This window comes from Panthera onca, chromosome B3 (assembly GCF_046562875.1).
Source record: "Panthera onca isolate mPanOnc1 chromosome B3, mPanOnc1 haplotype 2, whole genome shotgun sequence".
NCBI lineage: Eukaryota > Metazoa > Chordata > Mammalia > Carnivora > Felidae > Panthera > Panthera onca.
The window spans coordinates 59890068-59915568 of record NC_138344.1 but is presented as its reverse complement, the minus strand read 5'-3'; the positions used below and the strand labels follow the sequence as shown (position 1 = coordinate 59915568).

Below are 25501 nucleotides of genomic sequence, written 5' to 3'. Positions count from 1 at the left end.
TTCTTCACACCAAGTGATGAATTCACAAATAGCCACATGAACCGTCAGTGGTGGTATCAGCTTGTGCTCAACCAGGCTGGATGAACCTTTTCCACCTGAACACGTGGCATTGTGCCCATGGCACTCTGAAGTTCTTTACGTGACTTAGCACATGACTTGTGATGGTTTGTTTATGAGTCTGCCTTCCTGAGAGGGATTGTGTGATATTCGTCGTTATCATTATATGACCATTAACAACACAGAGCCAGGCCTGTTTTGCAGAAACTTGATGGTGCATCATTGCTAGATGGCTGAATGAGTGTCTCACAAATCTTCTGCCTGTTCTCATGATTTCTGACTTTGCACAGCACTTTCATAATGACTGCGCCCTATGCTTTAGGTATCAAGCTTGACTGTCAGTAGAGCATAAGCTTTGAGTGGTGATGGATTTGCATTGATCTGTTCTCACGCTTTTGTCATCATGGAGGACAACAGCCTGTCACCGTAAAGCCATGGTGAGGCTAGAATGGTTGCTCACATGGGGAGTGAGTGAGGCCTTGCTTCCATACCACACTAAGAGAGCTAACAGCACTCAGATTTGCATGAAGTCATACACTATATTTTTCCCAGGGTCTTGCTCCCTCTGTCCTCCATGCTCTGTCCTCCCACCAATAGCTCATCTTGTCTTGTGGATTCACCTCTTACTTCTGTGCCCACAACTCCTGAACTTGAATCTTGAGCCTCTATGGAGACCTCGCTGCTTCTAGACACATGCCCAACTGAGCTTGTCTTTCAGTCTTCTCCATCTTCTTTGCCGGTTGATGACATCATTATCATCATCATCATAGTGCCAGCCATGGTGCCAAGCATTGCATGGGCATGATCTCATTTATTCATCTCCCAAACCCTGTGGTTATCCCTACTTTAAAGAGGAGAAACCTGAAGTGTAGAGAGGTTGAGGTCACATGGCAGAAAGAGGAGAGCCAGGGCAGGATTTAAGCCCCTCATTCTCTGATCTCAAAACATCCCCATGCTTCTAGCTACAAGCCACACCACTGCAACTTCACTAGGCATCACAGCACCAACTCATTCTCAATGCACCTTCCTCTGTCAAGTTTTCACTGACTACTTCATGCCACACTAACTTCCCTTCTCATGCTCTCACTTAATCCAGTCACCTGTGCTGCATATTTTATCACTGGATGGAGCTCTCTGTGATCTCCTGTATTTGTTTTATCTTGTCAGCCAGATTACAAATCCCCCTAGACTAGGATTTATATCAGATGCTTTTCTTGATATTTCTTTGTTTCCAACACAGTGCTGGGTACAAAGTAGATGCTCATTAAATCTGTGTTGACATGTATTGTCTTTAACCTGTGAATAAGGTTTCTGCAGACTACCAGTCCTAATGACTCACAGTTTGACATGAGACTCAGGTGACTCACTAATAATTTTGGGGGAACTGAGTACTACATAAAAGGGAAGTGTGTGTGTTTGTATGTGTGTACACACATGCACGCAACCCTCACACAGTCATGCTTAGATAAAGGTGGACCAGATATCAGAATCTGGAAAGGCCTGCAGAGTTCCCAAGGTATATGACACCACACCACACTCCCAGCATGAATTACTATGTCTTTTCACTCAGCCATTCAGCACTCATCCAGTGCTCATGTCAAGCCCCTGTGATTAACCAGGCAATGGGTTAGATGCATACACAAAAATGAAAGACATTCCTGTCCTCAAGGAGTGCAGCTTCACTTTTAACTGGTGATGGACATCATCCTGATGGTGTATTAAACATGGAGTCTGTTTCAGGACTAGCTGTGAAATCTTCTCACCAGTTCGTTTTCCTCCCCTGTCTCCCACCAGCTCCCCATGTGGAAATGTGGCTCCAATTTTAAAAGAGAAATCAGTGGAAAGTTAGAGTTAAATCTGTTGAAATTCACTTGATCAGCTTTGCTGCCACACTTCTATGGCTTAAACTGAAGAATACAGTCAAACTTCAGCTAATAGAGTTGAAGTGTTTCCATTTAAATATGATGATTTTTAGCATCTTTTAATTTCTCCCCGGAAGCATCAAGCTTCCAAATGGTAAAAGTATCTTCTCCTCCCATGCTTCTAATTGTTCCTTAAACCAAGATGGTTATATTGTCTTGGTTTTTCAGATACGCCTTCACAAGTTCATATTAGAACTGTTCTTGTTTGTCTGCAATGACAATGAATCCTAAAACTGCTTTAAAAAAATAATGTCCACTAAAAAAATTACCAGGCATGCAAAGAAGCAGAAAAATATGACTCATAACCAGGACAAATGTCAATCAATATACTAGATCTAGAAATAACAGAGAGATTGAATTAGCTGACAAGGACCTTAAAATAGCTATGTTAAATATTATAAATATGCTCAAGAGGAGGTAAAGGAAAACATGACCATAAGAAGAGAAATGGAAGATAGAAAGAAGATCCAGTGGAACTTCTAAAGATGAAAAATATAACATATAGATATTGGACAAAATATTGCACTATAACAATATACTTTTTTTTTTTTTTTTTTGGTAAGAACACATTCAGAGACAATGTTACATATTAAATACATCAAAATGTTTCCCTATCATGGAGGAAGGTGAATAGGAATGGGTTGCAAGACAAAAGTGAGGAAAAACTAATTGATTAGTTAATTAATTTTTTAAAAAGGGGCCTGAACCAGACCTATTATGATAAATATCATGAAATGAGAAATATGATTAATTAACCCTAAACACTCCAAGGAATGAAAGAAGGAAATAAAGTAAAAAAGTGAGACAGATGATGGGGAACTGAATTTTGGGGGATGACTAGAAACACCTTGTGAGCAAGATCCAGTCAGACCTCTGGAGCCCAAGAAGCTGAGATTAAAACAGTATCAGGCTAATTATAATAACTAATATTTATGTAAAATTAACCATGTGCCAGGCATTTTTCTAGGTACTGGCCAAATATTAACCCACAACCTGGTAAGGGAACATTCCACACAAGCCTTGATGTCTCATTAATCAATGGAGAACAATAGTAGATTTGTGTTTGAGTGAAAGGTTGAGGCAACAAAATGCACCAGGACTGGGGCTGAGATTCCTTCTTTGAGAGCTAAGGGCTCAGTGAAAACAGTGAGGACAAGAGTTGTATTCAAATGAAGATAACGAGGTACTTTATAGAGGTCACTACACAACTGAGTGAGAAGAAATCTTAGGTGACATGTAGCCCAGGGGTGTTCAAAAAATTTTAAGTAGAGGACCCTACATGCAAGGTAAAGCGTTAAGTGGGGATCCAATATACAAAATGTACTCATGGGGTAGTTTTGGGTGAAGAGAGGAGGGCCTAGCTCTAAGCAACACAATCTCCTCATCTCCCACACCATTTCCCACCATCCTTCCCCCCATGTCTCCTGGGCCACCTCTCTACTTTATAGAGCAGGGGATTATGTCCCATAGACCTGTTCACAGTCAATGTTCATGTCTTCCAAGTCACTGCTGACCCTATCCCTACCCATGCAGCTGTGGGCAGGAACAGACCAGGCATATTCCCAGGATGACTGCCTTAAAAAAAAAAAAAAAAGGCAAAAAACCAACTTAATTGAGATATAATTCACATACCAGAACCCTTGTAAAGTGTACGATTCAGGAGTTCTGGTCCAAGATGGCAATGTAGGAAGACCCTGAACTCATCTCCTCCACAGACACACCAAATCTACACCTATTTATAGAGCAATTCCTCTTGAAGAAGAACTGAGGGCTGACTGAAAGCTTCTGCACAACAAAAAATAGACCACACAGAGAGTGGCAAGAGAGAGGGGGACTTGTTGACCAAGGGAATCCCCACTCTGACGCTGTAAACTGCAGTGGGAAGGGATAGTACTGAGGGACTGTGAAAAGATTAGTCTGCCCTGGAGCACAGAAAAAAAAGCCACAGTATAAAAGAGCAACTGGAATATAAAAGAACCAGCCCTAGAACCTTGACAAATGGCAGGGGAGCTGCTGGAACTCTCTCCAGGTCCCTTGTAGCAGAGAGTGGATGGCCAGAACAGGAAAAGCCTGATGACTGAGAGCTGTGGGTGGCCAGCCCTAAGTACAGAAAAGGTAGACCAGAGATTTGTCTGAAATTCCCCAAATAACGGCCAATTAATTGAATGTCAAAGAAAAATCCTGTTCAAAATTTGATGCATGCACGTTTTCCTTTTGGTGATTTTTCATTAGGAACTTGACATCAATATGTTGGCATTTAAAAAGGCAATTCTGCGAGGCAGAGCTGCGGGGGTGGGGGGGGGAATGCATTTCTGTGTCAGACAAGAGTCACTTGTTCACTGTAAGCCTCAGTTTTCTCATCTGTAAAATAATGGTAATGATATCTACTTTGCAGGCAGTTGTGAGGATAGAAAGAGTAAAAGTGCCCGGCATATGCCTGAAGTGCAGAGGATGCTGGGTAAGTAGCAGTTGCTAGCAATATGTATGTATTAGTATCTCCTAGTGGTTACAGCATACCAGACCTGGATGTGAGACTGGCTCTACTGCTCCATTTCCCCATCTGCAAAGTGGAGATGATGATGATGATAGAACCTACCCCATATAGTCATTTGAGGGTATCAAATGAGGTGATCCTAGCTGATGTTTACTGAACATTCACTGTAGCCAGGCACTATTAATTCTTAGCACATTCCACATACCACAGTCCTTCAATAACCCTATTCAGTAGGTACTGTTACTTTCTCCCATCGTAAGTCTGAGGCACTAGTCTGACTTGCCCAAGGCTACTCAGCCATTTGATGGTAGTGTTGGTATTTGAAAACAGTCTACTTCCAGAGTCCATATGCCTCACTATTATTCTAGGTTGTCAAGATTTTAACACAGTGCTTGGCACAAAAGAAGTCCCCAATGCACAGTGCCTGGCACAAAAGAAGTCTGCAATGCACATCAGCTATAGTGATTGTGAAATAAAAACAATATTACTAATAAATGTGCTTTGGTAGCTCTGTTGGGCTAAGGAATTTGATAAATCCTTAACTTTTAGCGGAGGATAGAGGTTGGGTCTTACCTATTTTTGTATCTAAGAATACTTAAAGCACAGTGCCTAGCTTAGAATAAGGACTCAATAAGTGGCTGGATAAATAAATGAGTTTTCAAACAGATATACTTATTAATATACATCATGGTGGCCCTTTGGGGGAAAGCTGCTGTTGCCTGAGCTATAGTTGGATCAAGCCACATTTGACCCACTTTGCTCAGCCCTTTGCTTCCCAGGTCACAAAGGGGCCATGATTCTCATAAACATTTTAATTGGTCTGCTCTCATTACACAATCTTCATTCACTGGCTCCACCCCTCTCATTGCCCAGTTCCAGACAACCACACCCAAAACCCTGGTCCTCTCCCTCTCTACATGCACACTTGGCCCATTAGTCTTTAGGCTTTTCCGCACAAAGGAAGGTTCCCTCTCCAACATGCACAAGACTGATCTGTTCTCTGCCTACCAGTCCTGTGCCTGCTCCCTGGATGACTCAGACATCCCAGGTCACCCATATCTCTGTGGCTCTGGGTATCAAAGCTGTTGAATTCCTAGTTTCTTGTCCCTGGGCAATCAGAGCCTCCAACTCAAGATGGGGCCCTGCACTTGAAAAGGAGGAAGAGCTCCTCACCAACCTATTTGAAGTCATCCTCTGTGGGTATTGACAGAAACCTCCTTGTGCCCTTGGACAGAGCTCTGGTGCTCTCTCCTCGGCAGCTCAACAGCCAGGCTGTCTCTAGGCTTCCTCCAAGAGCCCAGAGATGGGCTCAGCACATACAAGCACATAGACTGCACCAGGCTTTGTCATACAGGGAATTTCTACATGAAAGGCCTGAGTCTGCAATAAACATGAAGCTGTGCCAGATCTGGTCTCCCTGGAATGGACTAGAGACTCCTGTGAGTGAAAGCTGCTACTGGCCTCTTTCCCTAACTAAGAATAAGAACTTCCTGACTGTGACCCAAGTCAGGTATACAGATATGCATGCCTGGAGGCTGAGAGCAGCCTAGGTATGGGGGTCAGGGTGAGGGTGAGAGCCAATAGCAAGCTGGACCCTGAGTAAAGCAGAAGGCCTCCTCCTGCTGTCTCTATATGTGACTCATTTCTAGGTGTCACTTGCCTCAAGATTCACAGCCACCCCTTTCTTCTGCTTGCTCCTCCTGCTATCTGCAAATCAACTTCCATTTGCCTTCTTTTTCCCATACATATTTTTTTAGCTTTCCTTCTAGTGTAGCATCCACTTCCTATCAGAAAAAAGCTGATCTCCTGTTTTCTTCCATCCCCTACCTCTCTGACCTGAGTCAGGCCTCCAGGCCTACTGAGCATGAGACAACTCCAAATTCAAGGTCATTTTATGTCGACTGCCATCTTTCCCTGGCCCCATGGCCCATACCACCACTCCGATATACATTTCCCTCCCATGTCAAGACCACGCTCTGTGCTCAGAAAGGGCACTAATCAGTTTGTAAGTTTTCTAAATACTTGGCCTTTCATCTCATTCCTATCTTGGACCAAACAATTTCCAGCCAGGCTCCTAGGTTGTCCAAACTCAGAGGAAGAGAAAGGACAGGAAAGTGTTTAATTTCTGCCTCAGAACCATCCTCTGAAATAACTCCAGATACATGAAGCCGGGGTCAGTGAGAAGACATTTTTACAGAGGGGCTTCCTTCCAAACATTCCTCTAGTGGGAACTGTGCAAGACTGGGACAAGAATGGTTCAGAGGTCTAAGACATGAGCCAGTACATTACTTGTTCTCTCCATGTGGCCCTTTCCACTCCCTACCTGTGCACATGATGGCAGCAAAGACCCAGCACTGCCCGTAGCGCACTGGCTGGCAGCCTGTGGCATGCCACTGTTTCAGGATGGCCACACTGCCGGTCCACTCTGCAGGGTTGATGCCATCTAAATAACTCTCACTCCAGTTTCCATTAAGCACCCCATTGTCATCGTTGCTGTTGATCTGAAGAGAAACCATATATAGAACCATTAGAAGCATTCTTTTGCTCAGCAAGATGCGATGTGTGGGCTGCTTTGCAAGGTCTGTGGGCCTGAGACACAAAGGACTCTTCGAACTGGTTTTACCTGGGAATTTCCAGACCTGCTAGGGAAGTGGTGAGGGTAGGAAACTGGCCATTCTGACTTGTCTCTACTGTTAATTAGTTGATCATTCTATTTCTACTACCCCCTGCAAAGCTAGAGGTTGGCTCCAAGAGCTCTTAAAAATACCTCAGAGCAAAGGAAATTTCGAAAAAACAAAAACAAAAAAAAAAAAAAAAAACAAAAAAACAAGATCAGTTCCTAAACCGAAGTTATACTCAGCCTTTCCTGAAACATTAATTTGGAATTAATGAAGGTAATGACCCACACCCAGCTATTTCGGAATTCAGCTGAGAAAACCTGTTACCCATATTTTTTCATTAGCCTCATCCAAACTGGCTTTGCCAGAGGGTCCCTGCTCTCAACTCTTCACCCCACCCCCATTGCAGGAGACAACTGTCAGGGGGCATCCCCCAACACACACAGCTTCCTCCCTCCCTAGACATACCCCGGGTGGGCAGAGCCAGACCCAATCTCACCATGGCACACACCACTCTGCTGATGTAGACGGGGCTTCCCCGCAGGGCACAGTCTGTAGCTGGATCAATCTGGAAGTTCAGACTCTTGTCTAGTAGCTCCAGGCAGATGTCTATGATATTCTCTTCAAACTATAAGGGAGATGCAGAGAAGCAAGGCTCCCATGATTGGCACATGTAGATATGACAAGAAATTCATGACCCATCCCACCCAACTCTCCAATGGAGTGGTTTGCGGAATACGATCCCATTTGTAAGGTAACTGTGTCCAGTAGCACAGACATAAACTGCCTCCTAAGCAGGTGCAGGATCTCTGAGCTCTGGTGTCACAACTCACCCAGTTTGTATGTCCTACAAATCAAATCGCTGGGGTTCTTTCCAATGAGTCTGACTGGCTAAAAAGTCAGTTTCTCCCTCTTCTCCTCTCACTCCTGGAGCCTATGGGATGTTCTTGCTAAAACCACGTTGCCTCATCTTCTACCTGCACTTGCTACCCCAACTCACCATTGGCAGCTACTGTTGAGGTACTGGCACGAACTAGCCATGGTACCTGTGACTCAGTCATGCTCTGGAATGACTAATAGTGTGTGAGTTATGGAAGCTTCCCACCCAAAGCAGGCTGACTTGTCCTTCGGGCTTGGTGTGAATGACATTTTATCTGAGGCCTTCCCTGAGCCTGAGCCTGGTTTAACGTCAGTTATAATGATGGAGCCAAGCTCTGTCTTGCTTGCCTGAGCATATACTCTGTCTGTCTCCAGCTGTCCTTGTAACTGTATGCCCCAGACCTGGCATAGTGCCCAGCACATAGTAAGGACTCCATGCATCTTGGTTGAATGAGAGTAAATGAATGCATTTATCCCCATGTAATATTCCCACTGGACAATAAACAGGATTTAGGAACTTTCTCTGACCTATCTTCCCCAGGGGAGAGTTTAATCAGTTCACTTTTCTGCTTTAAAATGTTCAGAGGCCTCTAGACCTTCAGAATCAAAACTCTAACCTCCCCTAACAGCCACATAAGACCCTCCCTGATATGGCCCCTTGTACCTCTCCAGCCTCATGTCTCAATTCCTCCTGCTTCATCATTTTGCTCCAGCATTACCAGATTCCTTGTAACCCTTGCAGCAGACCAAACTGTTTCTCACCTTTGTGTTTTTGCTCATGCTTCCCCACCTTTCCTCACTTGGCTAACTCAGTTCAAGCATCTCCTTTTCTAGGAAGCTTCCCCGATGACTCCATTCCCAACCAAGTGCTCCTCCTCCGGGCTCTCAGAACATCCTGTGCCCATCTCAGTCTTTGCATATCCCACTGCATGGTAAGTAACCTGCTTATGTGACCGAGTCCCCACTATACTATGAGCTCAGGGACAGCATTCAATTCATTTTCATATCCCTAACATCTTGTACTCTGCCTGATATTCAGCAGGCATTCAATGTAAGTTCACTGAATAAGAGACAGGAAGAAAGGGAAGGAGCCAGGGCTCAAAAAAAAGCAATTTCTCACTTCTGTTGCTCACAGATGATGGTAGGTTCCTGTCTACAGGGCCTCTCTGGATCCTCATTTGCCCGTGCTGAGTGAGGGGTTGGGGAGGTCAGTTGGCACCAGTTGAGGCTGCCACATCTCGTCTTGAAAATAGCCACCTCAGGAGGCCTAGGCTGTGCCTGAGGCCACATGTGTTGGAGTTCTATTTGGGCAAGTCCAGGAGAGGGACTCATATCAAACAGACACAAGGCTCCACAAAGGCTCCTAAGATTTCCAAGCCAACAGCCATCCAGCAGCCAAGACTAGTCTTCTTCCTCCAACAGTGTTGTGGTGCCGGATCCCAGTCTTAAGAACCCTCTTCCCTGGCCTGGCCCTGGACTTCCTGGAGCACCTGTTGTAGGCTGAGCTTTATGTGGGAGGCAGGCCTTGCAATAAGGCAGGAGTTGCAACACATTCCGATTAATATGATGCCATTTTTACAAATACAATCACGTTTTAGAATATGCAGAAGAAACAAAACATGGAGGAACATACACCACTCTGGTGATGGTGCTTAGCATGCCCTTTGTGTTCTAAGTACCCATTTTTAATTTTTTTAATGTTTATTTATTTTTGAGACAGAGAGAGATGCAATAGTAACCGGGAAGGAAGTACATCACTGCTCATTAACATTGCTTTTGGCTGAGATGTTCAGGGACAAGTTTCCTCAGTGTGACGGAACTGATTCTAGGGTCTGTGGTCTAGATAATGAAGATGAAGTGAGAGAGGCAAATGGGGCCCAACTGGAAACAGTTTAACAAACAACAACCAGGCACTGCCATGGCCATCCTCATTATTGTCCCTTTGTCCTCATCATCATGGTCAATAGAACTCCCTGGTGGGTGCCTTTAGCTGTCCTTCCCCCTTAGATCCTGATGTTCAAATCAGACATGATCAGCAAAGAATATCCTCCGACTCATTTAGCTCCCTGGAGTGTCATCTCACACTTTGATGTTACCATTTGTCCATTCTGGGTGAGCCCTGCATGAGAAGAACCCTCCCACCTTGCTCCTGCTCCCCACTTCCCACAAGCCCAGGGCCTGGATGGGCTATGAATAGGGCTGAGACTCACCTGTCCATAGTTCCAGGGACATGGGCGGATCCAATTCTTGTTCCCTTGGTAAATGAAGCCGTAATCATTCACGACATACTCCTGCCTCTGGGGCTCACTGTCCAAGTAGACAGAATCCCCTAGGAATCAAAGTGGCAGGACACAAAGCAAAAAAGTTATCATTCCCTTCCTACCTCATTCCCATCCCCAGAAGGCAAAGTCCTATGGAAACTGAGCTCTGGGGATGGCACTGGGTGTCACCAAAATGCAGAAGAGGAGGTTTCTTGGAGAGACCCACCTTCTACAATCCCTCAGCACCAGCAGCAGGTTCAATACGAACATGAGGTTGAATAGTGAAAATTTACCTTCAGTGGAATTTCTTGGTTTTCAAAGCACATTTACATCCTGATCTAATTAAGGGTAGAGGGAACAGGCTCAGAGTGATAAGTAACTTGTCCAAATCACATGTAAACACAGAGTGAAGTTTGAACAGAGTCCATATGTCACCATATTCCATGATTTTTCTGCTACATTCAACTAAACCTGACTGGAAAAGAGCAAACCAGAATTTAGGGGTTGGCATTAACCTTCTCATGCCTTTTATAGGAATTTAACCTAAGGACAGCATTTAGGAAGTACACACAGATTTGGATGCTAAGCTGTTTATTTGAGTACTGTTTGTAACACTGAAAAGCTGGAAACAACCTAAGTGCCTGGTTCTGGGAGCTTGTTAAATAGCCATGTCCACCACAGAATTCTGTACATACACGATTAATGTAAGATTACAAAATTGTACATATAGGCATCGAAATCTACACGTGATATGTTAAGTTTTAAATGGGTTACATAATAATGTTACAGCATGAATTGACATTTGTTTAAAACATATTTATACCAAGGATTTTGAAGACTATTCTAAAAGATGTTGATAGTAATTTTTTTTTCTTTTTGCCTGTTGGTATTCTCTAGATTTTTTGGAATGAGTACATATTGCTTTCACGATATAAAAAAAATTTTTTTTAAGTTGAGAATGAACAAATAAATGCCATGGGAGTAAGTGTCCTCTTTGCAGTGTCCTAGAACAATCTGGAAGGCCCACCTAACTTGTAGGTAAAAGTACTCTCCTCAATTCCTCAGAGGCAGCCTCAGACTCAGCCTGCATGGACTCTGGTAGAGTCAGACTCCTAGAGAAGATCCATTTTAATGAGGTCTTGCACCAGTGTGACCAGATCTGCAGGTTCATGATTGAGACCACACATATTCTCCTCACAGCAGGGGCTAGCAGTGGCCAGCACTGCAGGGTGGGGGTCCCTAGCCAATATCTTGGACATGGTGATGGGGTAGCCACTGAACCTGTCTTCAGGGCCTACCAACCCCTAGCCCCATATTGAGTCTTCTGGGACCTAGATGGGGCACAGCTTTAAAAAAAAAAAAAAAAAAAAAAAAGGCCCTACAGTGATTACTTTCCTCCTCACAGTTCAGGAGAGGCCTAAGTACAAGTCTGAAACCCACAGTCTTGGAGGCCAGGACGTGTGTGTGTGTGTGTGTGTATACAAGAGAGAGAGATAGAGACAGATAGACAACTGTCCTCCTTGACCCAGTGGTAGAGCATTTTCATATGGCTAATGGGTAAGAGCTCTGGGCCACTCAATGACAGGGCAGTAGGAGGTGGTTAGAGATGCTAGATCCCAGCCAGGTTCTGGTATGACTCATCTAGCCCCCTTAGAATAAGGTTGGAGGAGCAGGTAGAATGAGAGGGAGGAAGGAGAGAGGATATCCTCCAACTAGAATAGGACTGTTGAGTCTGGCCTCTGCTCCAAAGCCTACCAGACACATTCTCAACTCTCAACTCTTCCTGCCCTTCTTCCCATTCTCTCCTCCTGACTTGTCCTTCATTCTGCCCATACCATGTCTGTATGTCTGTATAACTACTCTGCCCTCAGGTGGATTTAGATTACAGGGATCGTAGGACAGGTGGTACTGGGATATTCCATATATCTTTGTCTAGGACAAACACTGGAAACAGCCAAGATACCCATATATAGGAGATTAGTTAAAAACATTTGGTAGTCCAAACAATGGAGTAATTGTAACCATTAAAAAGAACATATTGATAGGAAAATATATTCAAAGTTGAATTGTTGAATAAAAAAAGCAAGTTAAATCATGCTATGTACTATATAATCCCACTTGTGGTACAACTGTATAATCACACACATATGTATATATGCATACATATTTGATTAAGCATGGAACAGTTTTGTAAGACTACACAAGAAAATGCTAACAGACTTTTCCTCTGGAAGATGGAACTTGGAGTTTGGGATAAGGTTTTACTTTTCACTTTATACTTTCCTTCCTCCCTCCCTTCCTCTTTCTTTCATTTTTTCTTTCTCTCCTTTGTTCCTTCCTTCGTTCCTTCGTTCCTTCCTTTCCTTCATTCTTTTTCTTTCTTTCTTCTTTCTTTCCTTTACTTCATTCCACAAATATTCAATGCAATACACTTCTTATTCTTAGAATGAAAAGACACAAGTTAATTTAAAAATGTGTGGTAAAGGTAGATGTTAATAGTGGTCAAAGTTAATTATATTAGTCTTCTTTTCAAAAGTTTATTTTATTGGGGTGCCTGGGTGGCTCAGTTGGTTAAGCGTCCAACTTTGGTTCAGGTCATGATCTCATGGTTCATGAGTTCAAGCCCCATGTCGGGCTTTGCACTGACAGCTTTCTGCCCTTCCCCTGCTTGTACTCTATCTCTCTCTCAAAAATAAATAAACATTTTTTTTTTTACTTGAGAGAGAGAGAGAGAGAGAGAGAGAGAGAGAGAGAATGAGCAGGGGAGGAGCAGAAAGAGGAGAGAGAGAGAATCCCAAGTGGGCTCTGCACTGATAACACGGGGCTCAAACTCACAAACCGTAAGATAATGACCTAAGCCGAAACCAAGAGTCAGACACTTAACCAACTGAGCCACCCAGGTGTCCCAATAGCTTTCTTTCTTTCTTTTTTTGATGTTACTTATTTTTGAGAAAGACAGAGACAGAGCACGAATGGGGAAAGGGCAGAGAAAGAGACACAGAATCTGAAGCAGATTCCAGGCTCCGAGCTGTCAGTACAGAGCCCAAAACAGGGCTTGAACCCATGAACCATGAGATCATGACCCGAGCCGAAGTCAGACACTTAACTGACTGAGCCACTCAGGTGGCCCTCAATAGTTTCTTTTTAAGTAAAGATGACTTTGCTCATGTTTTAAAAATTCTAAATAAGTAAATAGCAAGTTCTTCCTGCCTTGTTTCTGGTGCTTGGGAGTAGATGCTGAGTGCATACAACTGGGAGGTTTCTGGTAGTCAGGGAACAGGGGTCTAGAAATCCTTGAGCCTGGCTCTCTGTGGCACTGACAAAGGGGCAGAGACAAGGGACCCACACACAGACACCCCACCTTACCTGGGCACCAGGGATTGAAGAGCAGGATGAACTCCCCAAGCTGGTAGGCTGTGACAGACTTCTGGAAACAGTCAATATGAACTTTCAAGAGATACCGACCCACGGCTGCCGTGGGAGGGGCACACAGGCTCACCTCCAGGGAGCTGGCCCCATTGGTCTCCAGAGAGGCAATCCATGGGCTGGGACCATGATGACCTGCCAGGCTGAACAGGGCTCGAGTCCCATTGGACAAGTCTGGTAGGGGTCCTGAGAGGGAAGCAGAACTCAGGCTCTCTGCAGTAAACTCTCAACCCTCCAGAATCTTCCTACACACACACACACACACACACACACACACACACACACACACACACAGCCCTCAGGGGTCCTCACCAGTCTCAGCCACAAAGATGATATTGTCCAGGCCCGGCTGGAAGCCCCGCTTCCTGAAGTACAGAGTGATGTTGAAGGCCTGGCCCCGGCGAACCAGGAGTCGGTCAGAGCTGATCTCCTCTGTGTGGTGCCGCACATTGTTCCAGGAGCTCTGGAGGTCTGTAAGGGCCACCTCCAGCCCTGCAACAGGGCAGCCAGGGGCATATGAAAGAGCAGGGCTGTAGAGTCTGGTCCAATCTTGCCCACCACTATTTAGTTGTACAAACTTGAGAAAGAAACTTAGCCTCTCTGAGCCTCAGTTTCCAAGTTAGTAAAACAGAATCCATAATACCAGTGTTACAGCATTGGTATGAGGATTAAATGAGGCTTCATGCCTGCAACTGCCTCTTTGTTACTTCCTTATTCCTTCCCTTTCTTGCTTTTATAACCCTCTATCCCCTTCCCCTTTTATGCCCTCCAGAGGTACATGGATTTCTGCCTCTGTCCAACCTCTTTCATAGTCCTGGCCAAGTTTGATTGCTCCCTTCAGCCTAGCATGTCTCCAGATTCACCCCAGCATCCAGTTTTTAGACTCAAGTTAACAATGTCACTTGCCCCTGTGCCAGCCTCCAGGTCTGGTAGTTAACTACTATGCTTTCAGCAATTTGCTGGCTCCCTGACCACCACTAATGTCACATGCCTAATGCCCTGGGAGCTGGGATGCTGAGGATAGTCAAACAAAGTCCCACTCCCAGCCTTCTGGAGCCTCTGATAAAACACAGATTGATCTCACTACTCTCCAAGTGTGTCTCCCCAAGAAAGACTCCATTTCTGACTTCTCCATGTTTGGCCATGGTCCTACAGTGGTCTCCAGGCACCTGGGCTCACAACCTTTAAGTCACACTTGGCTCACCCATCTCTTTCTTGGTCTTTTTCCATTCGTATGTGGACACGTCCCTTCATTCCATGAAAACATCTCTGGTGTCCACTTGACCCTTTCCACATTTGCATAATTCTGACCTCCTCACTTTACCCTAGTGACCATAACCACTTCCATTAGGTGTCCTGCTTCCTACACCATCCTCTCCTAACACATCACCAGATTATCTTTCCTCAAGACAATTTAATCATGCCATCCTTTTGCTTTAAAAGTTCTGAGATACCCTACAGCCTACCATACAAAAGGCACACTCCTTAACCTGACACTTATGACCCTCCACACCTGGCCTTCACTTACTTGCGTTCTTGCTTCTCAACACTCCAAGCATAGGCCCTCTCCTCCAACCAATCTGTTCCCAAGCAAATGGTAGCCCTACCTGTCCACGTATTTTGATCCTGCTGTAACCCCAACTTAGAGTGCCCTCTCATTCCGTCTGTCCTAACAAAATCTAACCAAATTCTACCTGTCCCCCAAGGCCTGTTGAAGACCCACCTCTTTCATGAAGCCTGCCTGAGCTGACCCACCCTTCTTTCCATCTCCCACTGGCCTAGAGTACTTAACTGCATCACTTATAGTGAAACTTAATTGCTTCATTGAGTTAATATCATGCTCAATTGTTCATTTTTTATCAACAAACTTTTACTGGGAGCCAGTAATTTCAGGATCAGCAAGAAATATTCAGATATTTATGTAGTTACTTTTTCATTTGTTTGCCTTCTACCACAATATGTAAGCCAATGAGGATACAGGCCTAGCTGTTTTGTCTCAGCTGTATTCTAGATTATAAGAAATACAAAACAAAACATTTGACAAAATCCAACATCTTCTCATAATAAAAAACACCCAACAAGTAAATTACCTCTAAGAAAGGAAGTAAACTAGCTGAAACTGATAAAGAGTATCTATGAAAAATCCACAATAATGAAATACTAGATACTTTTCTCCCTAGGATTAGGAACAAGACTAGGGTATCTTCTCTCTTCAGCATTGTACTAGAGATTCTAGCCAGTACACATTGGAAATAAGTAAAATTGTCTTTATTAATGTATGACATGATCTTGAATATAGCAAATCCTAACAAATCTGCACACAAAATTAGAACTAGCAGATAAATTCATCAAGGTTGTAGAATACAATATGTATATACAAAAATTAATTATATTTCTATACACTTGCAATGAATGAAGTTCTAACCCTGCCTTACACCATATACAATAATAAACTCTAAATTAATCTAAAACTTAAATGTAAGAGCTAAAACCATAAAACATTTAGAAGAAAACATAGGGGTAAATTTTCATTATCTTGGACTTGGAAATGGTTTCTTAGATAAGACAATAGAAGCACAAACAACAAAATAAAAAACCCTATAAGTTGGACTTCATCAAAATTAAAAATTTTTTGCTTCAAGGATATCATCAATAAAGTGAAAAGACAACTACAAAATGAGAGAAAGTATTTATAAATCATATATCTGATAAGGGATTTGTATCAAGAATATATAAAGAATGTGTACAACCCAATGATTAAAAAAATAACACAAATAAAAAATGGGCAATTGATATGAATAGACATTTCTCCAAAAAAATATGCAAAGGCCAATAAGCAAATGAAAAAATGTTAAACATCATTAATCATTAGGGAAATGCAAATGAAATGCCACTTCACATGCACTAGAATGGCTCTAATAAGAAAGACGGAAAATAACCAGTGTTGGGGAGGATGTGGAGAAATTGGAACGCTTATACATTGCTGATAGGATTGTAAAATGGTATGGCCACTTTGGAAAACAGTATGGCAGTTCCTCAAAATGTCAAAAATAGAGTTACCATATGATCCAGCAATTCCACTCCTAGGTATGGACCTGAGAATTTGAAAACATTTGTTCACACAAAACCTGTACATGAATGTTGATAGCAGCACTATTCATAATGGCCAAAAGATGGAAACAACCATCTGGTTATTGACCACCATCTGGATATTGGATGAACGAATGTGGTATATCTGTAAAGTGGAATGTTATTCAGCCACATAAAGGAATGCTGAATACAGTATAATATAGATGAAACTTGAAAATATTATGCTTAGTGTAAGGAGCCAGATACAAAAGGTTACATATTATATGATTCACTTTAAGTTTATTTACTTATTTTGAGAGAGAGAGGAAGAGAGGGAGAGACAGAATCCCAAACAGGTTCTGTGCTGTCAGCACAGAGCCTGATGCAGGGCTCAAACTTAAGGACTGTGAGATCATGACCTGATCAAGAGTCAGATGCTTAACCTATGGAGCTACCCAGTTGCCCTATATAATCCAATTTATATGAAATATTCAGAATGGGTAAACCCATAGAGACAGATGGTAGATTAGGGTTTGCCAGGGGCTGGAAGTAGGAGAAAATGGGGTATGACTGCTACAGGGTATGGGGTTCTTTTTTTTTTTTTAATCATTTAAACATTTATTTATTTTTTGAGCAACAGAGACAGAGCACAAGCAGGGGAGGGGCAGAGAGAGCGGGAGTCACAGATTCTGAAGCAGCCTCCAGGCTCTGAGCTGTCAGCCCAATGCAGGGCTCGAACCCATGAACCGCGAGATCATGACCTGAGCAGAAGTCGGATGCTCAACCGACTGAGCCACCCAGGTACCCTGGGTATGGGGTTTCTTATGAAAGAAATATAAGCATAATGATCAGCACATTGTAGGTACCAAAAGATGTTTGCTAGTTTGAATAGAGTTCTCTATCTTTTCCATAATCACTCTGCACTTATTTCAAATTCAACCAACACCTCACTGAAGGCTTGTCTGCTATGTGCTGGGCACCATCCTAGACACTCTATCTCATTGAGTCCTCACCACAATGTTGGAGGGATGAAATGTCATGTCATTCACACTTGGAGATGGGAAACAAGGTTCAGGCATATTAAATGTCTTTTCTAAGGCTGAGCCTAGGGTTACTGGCCTAAGTCCCGTGTTCTTTCCATTACTCAACAGTTGCTGCCATTGCTGGTCTTCAGAAAGGAACCAGCCTACTGATAGCTGGGAGAGCACCTGGCTTTCCCCTGGTAGTAGAAAAAGAAGCTCATCCCTTTTGGAGACCAGCTGACTACACAGATCATTTACTGGCTCCAATTCAGGTTGGGCTGATGACTTAGACTCCTCACTAGGTATGGCAACATCTGCCTGACAGCCAGCACTGGGGCCAAATCTCATCCTCTGGATACATCATGGGTCAAGTTAACTTCTGCATATAATGCTGGGATTATTCTTCACCCCACACACCAGACTTTCAAATAGGAAGTACATTTACTATTGGGCATATTTGTTCTCCTTGATGTGAGGGGATGAAGGGGAGTAAAATGATCAGAGAAATAGAAAGGAAATTATAGGTAGAATCTTCAAAGTAATTGATCTCAGTATCAATCCTAGAGAGATACTCCCACATGAGTACAGAGGCATACGTAAGAATGTGCCCTGCAGCATTGCTTATATAACTGGAAAATGGGAAACAACCTAAATGCCCATCAAAATGGGATGGATAAATAAATTACTTACACCCGTACTATGGAGTACTTTGCAAAGTGGAAATTTTTGAGGTGGATTTAAAGGTACTAATTGGCATGGGTAGAGCTCCAACCACATACTGTTGAGTGAAAAAAAAAATCAAGTTGTAGAAAAATATGTACAATGTGATTATACCATGATATTTATGATACTTATACCAAAAAAGCTAGTCATATATATATATAATTTTACATATGTACTGATCTTATACACACACACACACACACACACACACACACACACACATATGCACACACAAATATAAATATGTAGACAAAAGACTAGTAACCATGATTTCTCTTAGATATGACCACAGTGGCCTCTCTGGAGATGAGGCTGGGGTTGGTGGTGGTGGTCAAGGGACTGTAACTTTATCTGTAATTATTGTCTTATTTTACTTCAACTGCATATTCATATATTTCTTGTGTAGATAAAAATCATTTTTCAATTTTTAAATATTTATTTATTTTTGAGAGAGAGTGAGCAGGGCAGGGCAGAAAGAGAGAGAGAGAGAGAGAGAGGAAGAGAGAGAATCCCAAGCAGGCTCCATGCTGTCAGCACAGGGCCCTACTCTCAGGGCTGTATCTCACAAATCGTGAGATCATGACTTGAGCCAAAATCAGGAGTCAGATGGTTAAGCAACTGAGCCACCCAAGCACCCCCAAAATTATAAAAATTTAAACAAAAAGAGTAAGTGAAGGTGAAGCTGTTAAATATGTAGAAATTTGAGCTCATTTTTAGAAATGGTTTCAACTAACGAACTAATCGTCAAAGCAGCTTTCTAGAGAGGAAATATAGACAGAACATATTAGCTGAAATGAGGAACAGACTTTCTGAAGTGGGGAAAAAGAGAAGGTTTGAAGATGCAGAGAATTTCAGAGCCAGAAGAAAACTTCAAGTTCATCCTGTCCACCCCGCCCCCTCACGTTTCAGGCATGGGGGCTGGGAACTAGAGAAGTGACTTGCTAAATGTTAAGGCATCAGCAAGTGGCAGAGGACAGGCTCCCTGACCCACTAATCCCTGGCCCTGCCCCGTCCCACTGGGCTATGGAAGCAGGCGTGCTGGTACACAGCTGTTTGGCTATGTTTACCAGCCGGCCTCCAGCTCGTTTCGTGGGTCTCTGACTATCAACAAATTCTGAAATTTCTGGGTTCTTTCAGCCTGAGTTCTTTATTTACTCCTTTCTTCCTCTGAATCCATTCTCCCCTTGACTTCCTACAGTCTCTCTGTCTTCCTTCTTCCTTAGCTCCTGCAGCCCCAGGGAGCCTCCCCTACCTTGCTCCATGGCCGCTGTCTCTGGTTCCTGGGCCACTCTTCACAGAACAGCTGGGTGGCTTGGAGCTTCAGGAAACTGGTCCTGGTACGTTTGTTCCCCCTTCCATCTTTAAGACTCCAAGAGACACCGAAGGCAGGGTGGCTGCTGCACTGCCACCTGCTTACTGGGCAGATCACAACTGGTTTTCTCACTTGCCCTCAGGTTTTTCTTGGCAGTGTTGCTCAGCTGGGAAGAAGTGTGGAAGCCAATGAACTCTCAGGGCCTTATGCCATGTGAGCATTTGATAGCTCTTGGGCAATGAAGCATTCCATGGCAGGTGTTGTACTATAGTGGGGGAGCCAGGTGGGAGAGGTGAGCTGATGGCCTCTCTGGGGATGCAAGGGGCTGTGCCCCTACAGGAAAGAATACCAGGGTCCCAAGACTACAGCTCACAGCTGGGAGAGCCTCTCAAGCCTAGAACTCTGGCTTGCTTTTATCCTGAAGGGCCACTTTCTAGATGTCAAATGCAAAGAGAACCCACTCTGGATCACCCTTGGTATGATTTTTTTGGTATTAGTTTTTGGGGCAGAGCTATTGTGTTGGGTGAGACTGGCCAGGTGAAGGCGAATCTCAAATAAAAGGAGTAGAGGAAATAAACTTGGGAAGATGCATGGAGGAGTTCTGGAAATAAGTAAGAAGGTAGGAATGCCAGTGGATGTCCTTGGTTCTATTAAGAACAAACAGTACAAGTCCTGGGAGTGAGCATGCAGGGAGAAAAGCACAGATGGGAGGAGACAGATGGAAGGAGGGGAAAGGGCTCTTAGCAGGGAGTGGGCAGGACACCCTAAAAGCCCCCGCCCCCGCCCCCACCCTGCCTTTCCCTCCTGTGGGAACTTCCACTGCATTCCCTGCTTTCTGGGTCCCTTAACCTCCCTCTTCAGGAACCTCACTCACCACCATCTGCCCTCCTTCCTGTATTTTCTACTTTCCTTGTTCCCAGTCTGCTCTTACAGTATTAGTATCCATTCACATATACAATTCACTACTTCACACACACACACACACCTTCATTCCAGAATGGCATCACTCCCCTCTCCCCTTCCTCCAGCATTTCTGGTCCATCATCCAGTCACTCTGGGAGAAACCTGGGTGCCATCTCGTATTTCTCTGTCTTCCTGACCTCCCTTAGCCCATCAGCCACTGAGTGCTGCCAGTCCAACTCTTGATTATCTCCTAAAATTAGCCTATTCTCCTTGGACCCTTGGCCCTGCCTTCACTGAAGCACCCCGTGCCTGGACAACAACTCCTAACCAGTCTCCCACCCGTCCTTTTTCCAAATGAGCCATCACAGTGATGTTTCTGAAGTGCCAATTCAGCCAGGTTGCTCCTGGCTTACAATCCAGCAGTAGGTCGAGTCCAAACTTCTCAACATTGCCCACAAATCTCTTCAGGATCTTTCCTTCCTGCCTGGAGTCCATTCAGGCCAAATATCTGCCGCTCTCAGATGCAGATCTGCTTTCCTGCACCTGTTACTGCACCTGCCAGTCTCTCTCTTTCTGAAATGCCCTTCTCTCAGTTCTCACCTTTCTCAGATCCAGGCTCAAGTGCTGCCCCTCCAGGAGGTCTTCCTAACACCCCCTCTCCACCACGCCAGGCATACCAGGCATTTAGGGGCACCCCCTTTTCATTCCCTATTAGCCTACTCATACTCCACGTTATAAATACTTAGCCTATTTCCCCACCAATCCCCCGGGAAGGCATGGCCTATATCTTATTAATCTATCCCCAGTGCTTACTAATGATAATGGCTAATAGTGAAACTACCAGAAGAACTAGCGACATCTTTTCAGTTCCAGTGCATCATCCCACTTAATCTTCATGCCATTCCCCTGAGTTAGGTACTATGATTGTTCCTATATTACAGGTGAGGAAATCGAGCCTTAAAGGTATTAAATAGTTTTCCTAAGATCACTAAGAACTAGTGGAACTAGATTTCGCACACAAAAGTCAGACTCCAAAGTCGTGCATAAATGCTTAATGCAGTATCTGAAGCATGGCCAGTTTTCCAGTTCATATTTGTTGACCGTGCAATTGAATGAATTAAAAGATGATCCATACACGAACAAATGGATAAGTGCCTGAATCCACTGCCACACTAGTGGAAATGGGTTAGCTTGGGGAGAAGGAGGAGGCATAGGCAGGAGGAGAAATTGTGAGGAGAAACAGGAAGGTGAGTGCAGTGAGGGCGGGTGGGTCTGGAGAGGTGAAGGAGCCAAAGAGGAAGGTGCCCAGTGGCCATCCAACAACAGCAGCCTATTTCATGGCACTGGGCTAAGGAGCTGGCTTATAGGTTTAGCTTTTCATTTGATTCCTACAAATCATTAGTCAGAAGGTGTGTGTTGTGTGTGTGCTGGGGGAGGGAGGCAACTCTGGTCAGAGCGGCTTGTCTAGGGTAAGGGAGGCAGAGGAGAGCCAGGGAAGCTCAGCAGAGTTGATGGGCACCTTCCTGTTTGGAGGGAAGAAGGGCTGTGACCTGCAGGGGAAGGGCACAGAGCAGATCCTGGGACACTCAAATAGGGAGGTGTGGGCTCACCTGCCATCCCCCTGAACCAGCTCTACCAGGATGGGGGTGGGGTACCTCCAGACCTTTCTAAGACTCAGAGAGACTAGGATGCTAACGTTTGGCCCTGCCATGAATTCCCAGTATGCCCTCAGCCACATTCCAGTTTCCTTGTCTGTAAAATCAGGGTCCATGGGCTCCATGGGAGATTCCCTCCAGACAGTAGCAAAGGGAAGCATGAATTGGCAGATCCAGGTGGGTTCCTCTGCCTCCTCCATTTTCTTTTCTTTTTAATGTTTATTTATTTATTTTTGAGAGAGAAAGAGAGAGAGCAAGAGTGAGAGACGCTAAGGGAAAGACACGAGAGAGAATCTGAAGCAGGCTCTGCACTGTCAGTGCAGAGTCCGATTCGGGGCTCGAACTCACAAACCGTGATATCATGACCTGAGCTGAAACCAAGAGTCGGACGCTTAACTGCCTGAGCCACCCAGGCACCCCTGCCTCCTTCCTTTTCTATGATCAGAAATGGAGACAGTCACTCAGAAGAGGTGACTAAACCAATCAGGGACCTCTGCACATGAATGTACTTCACAACTTACAAAGCCCTTTAGAACACACTTTCTCATTTGATCCTCACAGTAACCCTCTGGGGGCTGGCACTGCTACTATTGTCTTGCACCTGAGGGACCTAGAAGTTGGCCCCGGAGCTCTGTGCTTTATATCACACAGTGACACTGAGCAGCATATGGGGAATTGCTGGGGACATGAACATGGCGGGGAATTGTTGGGGAAGACCAGCAGTCAGGAGACCTGGGAGCTGGTCTGCTTTGTGCCCCCTGCTGCACAGCCAGGACATTTCTTTCAGAGTTTGTCTGTGGGCACCACTGCCTGGGAGGCCAGCACACCGGGTTTTATGAGACAAGGGGAGGGCGAGGACAGTGAAGGAGGGTTGGCCAGGACCTAATCTGAAGGCGCTCTGCAACAGGGGGCATGAGCCCCAGCATCCTGGGTCCTGAGGGCCTTTGGAGCTGGAAGGGACTTTGAGATTGTCTAGCTTGTCCAGCTGAGGTAGAGAAACGAAGCCAGACAGGCTTGCCTACATGAAAGAAAAAGAAAACACTACAGAGTACACTTTTTACAGCCAATTTTTGTGTAAGGAGAGTGGAAAATTTGAAAGGTCAACTGGGAAGGTAGAAATGGCTAATGCCCTTATGGAAGGCCCTTGAAGGCCCAGTAGGAAGCCTGTCCACTCTTTCCCTCCAGCGACACAAGTGACACTGCCAGGCCCCCAGGCTGACCTGACAGGAGGGGCACTGACTAAACAAAGGAGGCCCAGGCACTTGGCAGGTGGAGCAAGGTTTCAGATTTCCACAGGAGCCAGCTCAGTTTCTCCGGCAGGTGGGCAAGGAGCCACCTGGAACACAGCAGTGACAAAGCAGTGACAGAGCCCCACAGAAATGCCCAACGGCACTCAGTGGGGACGAGAGCAGCCAGCACACAGGGTGGAGGGTGGGTGTGCAGGCTCCTGCCCTTCCTTCACAAAGCAGCCTGTGAAAGCAAAATAAATTTTAAAAAACAGAGAAAGGAGAAAGATGAGAGGGAAGGGGAGGGGGGAGAGGGGAGAGGAGGAGGAGGAGGAGGAGGAGGAGGAGGAGGAGGAGGAGGAGGAGGAGGAGGAGGAGGAAAGGGTGGTGAGATAAGCCAAGTGAACCTGCAGAGCCACTGAGCAGGTAAGCAGTGGCAAGGATAAAGGGCCCACGTCTGAAAACCTGCAAGAGCATGCTCTCCTTTTCTGTGTTTCTGGAATTTCCAAAATTTCCATGATGCAAATATGCCAATTTATAATGATAACTATATTTTAATTTTTTTAATTGAGATATAATTGGCATATACTATTGTGTAAGCTTAAGGTGTACAACCTGTTGATCTGATACATTTATATGTTGTAATGTTACTACCGTAGTGTTACTGATACCTCCATCATGACACAGTTATTTCTTTTTTGCAGTGAGAACATTTAAGACCTGGTCTCTTGGTAAATTTGTAGTATAAAATACACTATTGTTAACTATAATCACAATGATGTGCATTAGATCTCCAGAATTTATTTATCAAGTGGAAGTTTCTTCTCTTTGACTAACATCTCCCCAATTCCCTCACCCCCAGCCCCCACTTACCACCAATCTACTCTCTGTTTCTAGGAGTTCAGCTTTTTTAGACTCCACAGATAAGTGATATCATAAAGTACTTGTTGTCCCTGACTTATCTCTCACTTAGCATAATGCCCTCAAAGTCCATCCATGGTATAGCAAAGGGCAGGATTTCCTTTCTTTTTCATGGTTGAATAATATTTCTCTCTCTCTCTCTCTCTCTCTCTCTCTCTCTCTCAATCTCTCTCTCTGTGTGTGTGTGTGTGTGTGTGTGTGAACATCTTTGTCCACTCATCCACTGACAGACACTGGGGTTGTTTCCTTATCTTGGCTATTGTCAATAATGCAGCAACAAACACGGGAATGAAGGTTTCTTCTCAGGATAGTGATTTTATTTCCTTTGGATAAATACCCAGATGTGGGATTGCTGGGACATATGGTAGCTCTATATTTAACTTTTTGAGGAACCTCCATACTGTTTTCCACAGTGCCTGCACCAGTTTGCGTTCCCACCAACATGCACAAGGATTCCCTCTTCTCCATATCCTCACCAACACTTATTATCTCTTACCTTTTAATGATAGTCAGGTAATGATAACTTTATTTTTTGAAGTTTATTTATTTAATTGGAGGGAGGAGGGGCAGAGAGAGATGTAGAGAGAGAATCCCAAGTAGGTGCCACGCTGTCAGCCCGACATGGGGCTTGAAGTCACAAACTATGAGATCATGACCTGAACTGAAATCAAGAGTCAGACGCTTTATCAACTGAGCCAGCCAGGCGCCCCTAATGATAACTTAAAAAATCACAGGGGCGCCTGGGTGGCTCAGTCGGTTAAGCGGCCGACTTCGGCTCAGGTCATGATCTCGCGGTCCGTGAGTTTGAGCCCCGCGTCAGGCTCTGTGCTGACAGCTCAGAGCCTGGAGCCTGTTTCAGATTCTGTGTCTCCTTCTTTCTGACCCTCCCCCGTTCATGCTCTGTCTCTCTCTGTCTCAAAAATAAATAAACGTTAAGAAAAATTTAAAAAAAAATCAGTTAAAAAAAAAAATCACAATGAATAGTGGGAGGAAGGCCAGAAAGATATGTGGCA

The 25501-nt window shown here is 44.4% G+C and overlaps 2 protein-coding genes across 2 annotated transcripts in view; one reads left to right on the top strand and one right to left on the bottom strand.

Moving 5' to 3' along the window:
• The window catches only part of TGM5 (transglutaminase 5), a 31084-nt gene extending 9903 nt beyond the window's left edge, over positions 1 to 21181 (bottom strand). The window contains exons 1-6 of the mRNA XM_078447728.2: positions 21100 to 21181; positions 13970 to 14263; positions 13598 to 13843; positions 10181 to 10299; positions 7591 to 7719; positions 6797 to 6974 (exon numbers count right to left, since the gene is read on the bottom strand). Coding sequence (XP_078303854.1) covers positions 6797 to 6974; positions 7591 to 7719; positions 10181 to 10299; positions 13598 to 13843; positions 13970 to 14263; positions 21100 to 21181 — 1048 coding nt within the window. The remainder of the gene's footprint in view (positions 1 to 6796; positions 6975 to 7590; positions 7720 to 10180; positions 10300 to 13597; positions 13844 to 13969; positions 14264 to 21099) is intronic.
• Positions 1 to 25430, top strand: part of CCNDBP1 (cyclin D1 binding protein 1) — a 78267-nt gene extending 52837 nt beyond the window's left edge. Inside the window, exons 14-16 of the transcript XR_009606045.3 lie at positions 4375 to 4437; positions 8805 to 8902; positions 24272 to 25430. The gene's annotated coding sequence lies outside the window, so the exon portion shown is untranslated. The remainder of the gene's footprint in view (positions 1 to 4374; positions 4438 to 8804; positions 8903 to 24271) is intronic.
• Positions 25431 to 25501: the final 71 nt, after the last annotated feature.